Below are 8,304 nucleotides of genomic sequence, written 5' to 3'. Positions count from 1 at the left end.
CAATGAATGGCCACCAGGTGTCACGGATTCACAAGGAACCACAATTTCTGTGCATTTCAATAGCGATATTAGCCTAGAGTTTTGACATTTTCAGTACAATTTGTCATTCAGTTTGTAATTTGTCTTCAGATGAAACAACGAAAATCAAAATCCTATTTTCAATTAGAGGCTTTTCGTTTCATTGACGCGCTAGGGCATACTGCCGCGGGTCCAACTTAACGATAATAGATCAAAAGCAAGCGGAATCAACAATGCATCCAGTCAGTTATTTTCCCACGCTTCATCTACCTAATGATCTCGCGGTTGACCTGCTATGCACACCATAGAACAGTCAGATTTTTCATTGTCTGTAACGAAAATTAGTTGTATGTAGTTGTAGCCAACCGTCATCTATCCTGAGGGGGTACTTAATAATGCAAATCATATTATGGAGACGTGCCGTCCTTTTGGGTCTAATTTTAGCTGTTTTTTTTCTAGAATGGGGTAAAGGTTTGGTTTAAGGTTCAATGTCAGGGTGGGTGGGGGTCTGTTTTTGTTAATTTCCATGTATTTACACGAGTTTCAGTACTTTTATTGATGAGTCCTATTGATGAGTAGATTCAACTTATAACTGAATAAATTTAGTGAAAATTTGGTCTCTGATGGGATATACAAAATCACTATTTGTTCTATAATGAAGTATGGTTTTTGGGGTGAAATTTGTCTATGATGGGGTCTGGGGTTTTACTTACTGGCTCCACACCCCTACTAAACTGAAAAGCCAGTGACCCCCCCCCCCCCGCCCCCTCCGGGATTTGATCTCGCCGTGAGAAGTCCCCTGTTTGACCAAAACACTGATATACTCAATGTCAAAAATTGTTTCGATCTCAATATTAGCAAGGCCATTTACACGAATCGGTAAAAGCCATGAAAGGGTCTGTGAAGACATTTTGCCCACGTAAATCCTTACAGCGAGTTAAAAAATAAAAAAACAATTAAGAGAAAAAAGGCCCTGGAAACATTCTGGAATCCAACCTTCATCCAAGAGTGTAAAACCCCTTAAGTTACGGTGGTTAAAAGCAATCTTTTGTACAGAGGTAATACAGGCTTTTAAAATTTAATCCTGGATCAACCATCACCTCATTAGCAGAAAGAAATTATGACAAAAGTACAAAACCAAAATGTTTGTGTTTTATTGTTTACATTGAATTGAATTTATTTACCTTGTACTTTATTCATATTGCGCATAGGGTTGAGTTCTAAAATAACTGTTTACAGGATTTTAAGTGGTTCATCTCTCATTTTAGTCTATTTTAAACTTTTGGCTGGTAATAGTTCATGAGAACCATACATATATATATTCCAGACAAGACACATTCATATGACAGCGAGTTTTTTTGTCCATGTCCCCTCTGTATAGTGTTTGAAACATCTGTCATTTTTTCTTCAGTTTCTGTACGGTTCTCTTGTAGTGCTTTATGTTCCAGCCAGAGTACGGTTAAATACACACAAGAACATTTATCAACCTCATAAAAACCACTGGTGCTGGTGAGAACCTTCCAGAATCCTCTACTTAGTGGGCAGTCACAACTGCCTGTACATAATGCTATGTGCTAACAAGTTATCACATCCATCCACTCCGTGCAAAGCCAAACCAATGTAATCCTTGGTGCAGTATAACTTTTTCACCACCCCTTTCGCTCAATTTTTTCTGCACTTTTTCTGATATTCAATATTGCTGGAAATGAACCCTAATTTTGGATTTTACTGACAAATTTTGGCTATTGCCCCAATCTTCGGAAAGAAAGCGCAGACTATAAACGAAACTAGTTCATGATGAGAAGAGGGCACTGATGGTGAGAAGGATAAGTGATTTAAATAATTCTTGTGTGGAGGCAAATACTTTTGCCAAGTTTAGTTTTAGGATGAGTTTGCAGTGGGACATGCAAAAGGGCTTTCCTTTGGCAGCAATGGAGGCCACATTCAAAGTGTCAGAAACTTGTACAAACCAACTTGGGGTGACAAATGACACACAAGACTCAGGACTACTGTACCTGACAGGTACAGTGATATTGAACAAAAAGATCTATACTGGGTTGATGGGGAGCGCCTAACTATGCTTATAATGAGCCTGAAACAAGGTTACAGAAAACGTATGCCATCCAAGGCTTTCTGTATGGAGAAATATGCACTACTCATTATATAAAATCAGAATCCAAATATGGAACCATACCAGACAAGCTAGTAGGAGGTCCATAGTGGGAACCATACCAAAGGTTTGTCTGCAAACCACTATGGAGTAGGAACAATTGCCAGACACTGCCCTACAGAAACGATACTAGTGGTCAAATGATACCTAAAATAGATCATAGCAATTGTTTGACAGTAGTAAGGGTACCGTACAGGAACATACTATTGGTCATATGTGGCAAAAACATTTCTCTACTGAATATGGAACTGCACAGGGTCTGTGCCAAGACACAGTACCAGAGCCCCTGGCCATCTGTAGTCCATACCAAAGTACTAAGCCAGTCCACTGGCCGAGCAGGATTCAAATCAAATAAGGGAATTAATGCCTACTACACCCAGGCATTGAGCCGACAGGAAGTCAACCATGGATGGAATGAAAACCTGACAGATGGCTGTACGGGTTGTATCAGAGGAATTATTATCGGTAGCTCAAAATTGGGAGTTATTATCAGTAGCCTAACAGGTATATTACTATCAGTAGCCTTACAATTGCATGTTCTGATGAATCAATCTTTATTGTGCCAACAACAATCTATAATTGCATAAAAAACAAACAACTACACATTCCAAACATATATATATATAATATAAAAACAGCAACCTTAATTATACTTCTCATAACTAACAAATATGGTTGTACATAAATGATCATATTATGCAACGGTGAATTTTCACCATTTTGTTAAAAATCATTCTATGAATTAGCGTTTTTATATATTTATACAAATTCCAAATATGAATAGATAATAAATGATATAACTGAATGAGTCAGAATGCCTTCTCTGTCACTGTCAATGTTTTATAGTATACATGAAGTTTATACACAAATGAACTACTTTATTTGTTGGAAGTCCATACATTGCAAAGGTTTTGGTTAAGTTTCAACATGATTCAAGGTTTGAAACATTTTTCAGATAATGATTATTTACCAGGTTGATATTCAAAATAGTAATGTATACCAAATTTGCCAACCTGGTTGAATGATTTTATAAACTTGCAAATTGACCAAACTTCTCAATTGCTGACAGTTAGCCCCAAGTATAGTGCTGTGTTTATGGGGAAACACCACAGCCTTATGTATTTCCAGAGGTGATTACCAGGATTTGTGCAATCAAATTTCTACACCTTATTAGATTGCCATGTCATCAACTAAGGCCCTGCTTACTTTGTGTTGTTATTTTTGCCACTGTAAGATGTCAAGCTGAATAACAAGATTAGACATTTTTGTATTCAAGCAAGGTTTATAACACAACATTCAGTACCTTCTTCGTTCAGAGTTTCCAAATCAGTCGGCAACAATTTAGATTTTCACAAAGCATTTTCGGAGCCTGCAATCACCTATTGAAGTGCATAGGGGTATGTACAGGGACAGCTAGAAAGTTGTACAAAATAAGTCAAATCTTACATGTACTGTATTCAATATAAATGACATTGTTCCGTATACAATATAAAATACACTGTTGATCATTCCACTATTTAAAGGTGTGACTACGCTCTGAGTATTATAAAAGGGTATATTATAGTGCAACCATTGCACTGCTGAACACAAAAATCTCAAGAGAAGAATTTGGTTCTAATCAAAACAATTCTATAGAAGTAAGTATGTGGAATTGGAAAAAAAGGTTTACTTTTCTGGTTATACATATAATTTTGTTTAGATATGTTTTTTCCCCGGATTCGGTTAAGTCAGATTCTGGTTCAGGGAGAATTCAGCTCAGATATATCATGGTTTTTGCAGGATTAGATTAAATAATGCTCTAGTATAGGCAAAGTTTAGTTTACACAGGTTCTGGTTTTCGCAGAATTCAGTTTCGACAGTTTTCAGTTTTAGACAGGTTTTGAGTATACAGTATTACGCAATAGTAGGTTTGTGTCTAAGTACAAGAACTGAATATCATTTGTGCCGTATGTTTCATTGTGAAAGGAGTTTATTGTCAGCCTTCAGGCATACTAGCATGTGTTTTGGCCAATCAGCACTCTGGCACTTTGCACTGCAATAAGACTGCTTTCCACACAGTGTGCAATCTATCTGAGATACAGCACCACATCGGCAGAAGAAACGTTCAGCAGCTGGAAAACAAATTGAGAGAACAAATTAAATTACATCATAAATTTAAACAGCACAAAGAACAGCAGAAACTTTTTTTATTATCATTATGGAAGTAGCAGTACATATTATGGGAGGGGGATATGTAAGTCTGTTTCATATTTCATGACACTATCTATGACACATTGATTCATACTGTTGTTAAAACACAATATTCTGTAAAGTATTTTAAAAATGTCAAACTCAGTTTGATGTGACACTACACAGGTTATTAGTGCCACATGTCATATTACTTTACAACCTTGTGAAATAAGTTCTATGTCCAACAGGGTAGTTATTATCCGCAGTCCTACATGGGAATTATTAACAGTAACCCAACAGGGAAATTATGATCAGTAGCCTAACAGGGAAATTATTTACAGTATCCTTACAGGGAAATTATCAACCTTATCATTACAGGGAAATTATCAACAGTAGCCCAAAAGGTATATTATTATCAGTAGCCCAACAGGAAAATTATTATCAGTAGCCCAACAGGAAAATTATTATCAGTATCCTAACAGGGAATTTATTATCAGTAGCCCAACAGGAAAATTATTAACAGTAGCCCAACAGGGAAATTATTATCAGTAGCCTAACAGGGAAATTATTATCAGTATCCTAACAGGGAAATTATTATCAGTAGCCTTACAGGGAAATTATTTACAGTAGCCTTACAGGGAAATTATTTACAGTATCCTTACAGGGAAATTATCAACCTTATCATTACAGGGAAATTATCAACAGTAGCCCAAAAGGTATATTATTATCAGTAGCCCAACAGGGAAATTATTATCAGTAGCCCAACAGGGGAATTATTTACAGTATCATTACAGGGAATTTATCAACAGTATCATTACAGGGAAATTATTATCAGTAGCCTTACAGGGGAGTTGTTATCAGTAGCCTTACAGGGGAGTTGTTATCAGTAGCCTTACAGGGGAGTTGTTATCAGTAGCCTTACAGGGGAGTTATTATCAGTAGCCTTACAGGGGAATTATTATCAGTAGCCTTACAGGGAAATTATTATCAGTAGCCCAACAGGGGAATTATTATCAGTAGCCTTACAGGGGAGTTATTATCAGTAGCCTAACAGGGAAGTTATTATCAGTAGCCTTACAGGGAAATTATTATCAGTAGCCCAACAGGGAAATTATTATCAGTATCCTAACAGGGAAATTATTAACAGTAGCCCAACAGGAAAATTATTAACAGTAGCCCAACAGGGAAATTATTATCAGTAGCCCAACAGGGGAATTATTATCAGTAGCCTTACAGGGAAATTATTATCAGTAGCCTAACAGGGAAATTATTTACAGTATCATTACAGGGAATTTATCAACAGTATCCTTACAGGGAAATTATTATCAGTAGCCTTACAGGGGAGTTATTATCAGTAGCCTAACAGGGAAGTTATTATCAGTAGCCTTACAGGGCAGTTATTATCAGTAGCCTAACAGGGAAATTATTATCAGTAGCCTAACAGGGAAATTATTATCAGTAGCCTATTAGGGAAATTATTTACAGTATCATTACAGGGAATTTATCAACAGTATCATTACAGGGAAATTATTATTAGTATCATTACAGGGAAATTATTATCAGTAGCCTTACAGGGGAGTTGTTATCAGTAGCCTTACAGGGAAGTTATTATCAGTAGCCTTACAGGGGAGTTATTATCAGTAGCCTTACAGGGAAGTTATTATCAGTAGCCTAACAGGGAAATTATTTACAGTATCATTACAGGGAATTTATCAACAGTATCATTACAGGGAAATTATTATTAGTATCATTACAGGGAAATTATTATCAGTAGCCCAACAGGGGAATTATTATCAGTAGCCTTACAGGGAAATTATTATCAGTAGCCCAACAGGGGAATTATTATCAGTAGCCTTACAGGGAAATTATTTACAATATCATTACAGGGAATTTATCAACAGTATCCTTACAGGGAAATTATTATCAGTAGCCTTATAGGGAAATTATTATCAGTAGCCTTACAGGGAAATTATTATCAGTAGCCCAACAGGGGAATTATTAACAGTAGCCCAACAGGAAAATTATTAACAGTAGCCCAACAGGGAAATTATTATCAGTAGCCCAACAGGGGAATTATTATCAGTAGCCTTACAGGGAAATTATTATCAGTAGCCTTACAGGGGAGTTATTATCAGTAGCCTAACAGGGAAGTTATTATCAGTAGCATTACAGGGGAGTTATTATCAGTAGCCTAACAGGGAAGTTATTATCAGTAGCCTTATAGGGAAATTATTATCAGTAGCCTTACAGGGAAATTATTATCAGTAGCCCAACAGGGGAATTATTAACAGTAGCCCAACAGGAAAATTATTAACAGTAGCCCAACAGGGAAATTATTATCAGTAGCCCAACAGGGGAATTATTATCAGTAGCCTTACAGGGAAATTATTATCAGTAGCCTTACAGGGGAGTTATTATCAGTAGCCTAACAGGGAAGTTATTATCAGTAGCCTTACAGGGGAGTTATTATCAGTAGCCTAACAGGGGAGTTATTATCAGTAGCCTAACAGGGAAGTTATTATCAGTAGCCTAACAGGGAAGTCGTTATCAGTAGCCTTACAGGAAAGTTATTATCAGTAGCCTTACAGGGAAGTTATTATCAGTAGCCTTACAGGGGAGTTATTATCAGTAGCCTTACAGGGAAGTTATTATCAGTAGCCTTTACAGGGAAGTTATTATCAGTAGCCTAACAGGGGAGTTATTATCAGTAGCCTAACAGGGAAGTTATTATCAGTAGCCTAACAGGGAAGTTGTTATCAGTAGCCTTACAGGAAAGTTATTATCAGTAGCCTTACAGGGAAGTTATTATCAGTAGCCTAACAGGGAAGTTGTTATCAGTAGCCTTACAGGAAAGTTATTATCAGTAGCCTTACAGGGGAGTTGTTATCAGTAGCCTTACAGGGAAGTTATTATTAGTAGCCTTACAGGGGAGTTATTATCAGTAGCCTAACAGGGAAGTTATTATCAGTAGCCTTACAGGGCAGTTATTATCAGTAGCCTAACGGGGAAATTATTTACAGTATCATTACAGGGAATTTATCAACAGTATCATTACAGGGAAATTATTATTAGTATCATTACAGGGAAATTATTATCAGTAGCCTTACAGGGGAGTTGTTATCAGTAGCATTACAGGGAAGTTATTATCAGTAGCCTTACAGGGGAGTTATTATCAGTAGCCTTACAGGGGAGTTGTTATCAGTATCATTACAGGGAATTTATCAACAGTATCATTACAGGGAAATTATTATTAGTATCATTACAGGGAAATTATTATCAGTAGCCTTACAGGGGAGTTGTTATCAGTAGCATTACAGGGAAGTTATTATCAGTAGCCTTACAGGGGAGTTATTATCAGTAGCCTTACAGGGGAGTTATTATCAGTAGCCTTACAGGGGAGTTATTATCAGTAGCCTTACAGGGGAGTTATTATCAGTAGCCTTACAGGGAAGTTATTATCAGTAGCCTTACAGGGGAGTTGTTATCAGTAGCCTTACAGGGAAGTTATTATCAGTAGCCTTACAGGGAAGTTATTATCAGTAGCCTAACAGGGAAATTATTTACAGTATCATTACAGGGAATTTATCAACAGTATCATTACAGGGAATTTATCAACAGTATCATTACAGGGAAATTATTATTAGTATCATTACATGGAAATTATTATCAGTAGCCTTACAGGGGAGTTGTTATCAGTAGCCTTACAGGGAAGTTATTATCAGTAGCTTCACAGGGAAGTTATTATCAGTAGCCTTACAGGGGAGTTATTATCAGTAGCCTTACAGGTGAGTTATTATCAGTAGCTTCACAGGGAAGTTATTATCAGTAGCCTTACAGGGAAGTTATTATCAGTAGCCTTACAGGGGAGTTGTTATCAGTAGCCTTACAGGGAAGTTGTTATCAGTAGCCTTACAGGGAAGTTGTTATCAGTAGCCTTACAGGGAAGT

At 36.8% G+C, this 8,304-nt stretch overlaps 1 protein-coding gene across 1 annotated transcript in view; it reads right to left on the bottom strand.

Moving 5' to 3' along the window:
* Window positions 1–2,718: 2,718 nt before the first annotated feature.
* LOC100374499 (fibrocystin-L-like) overlaps window positions 2,719–8,304 on the bottom strand; it is a 94,257-nt gene continuing 88,671 nt past the window's right edge. Inside the window, exon 56 of the mRNA XM_085504477.1 lies at window positions 2,719–4,299. Within this exon, the coding sequence (XP_085360603.1) occupies window positions 4,142–4,299 (158 nt within the window). The 3' untranslated portion in view covers window positions 2,719–4,141. The remainder of the gene's footprint in view (window positions 4,300–8,304) is intronic.

The sequence above is a fragment of the Saccoglossus kowalevskii genome, chromosome 10 (assembly GCF_978046115.1).
Source record: "Saccoglossus kowalevskii chromosome 10, keSacKowa6.1, whole genome shotgun sequence".
NCBI lineage: Eukaryota > Metazoa > Hemichordata > Enteropneusta > Harrimaniidae > Saccoglossus > Saccoglossus kowalevskii.
Note: the sequence above shows the minus strand (reverse complement) of the source record. Positions and strands in the feature narration are given on the sequence as shown.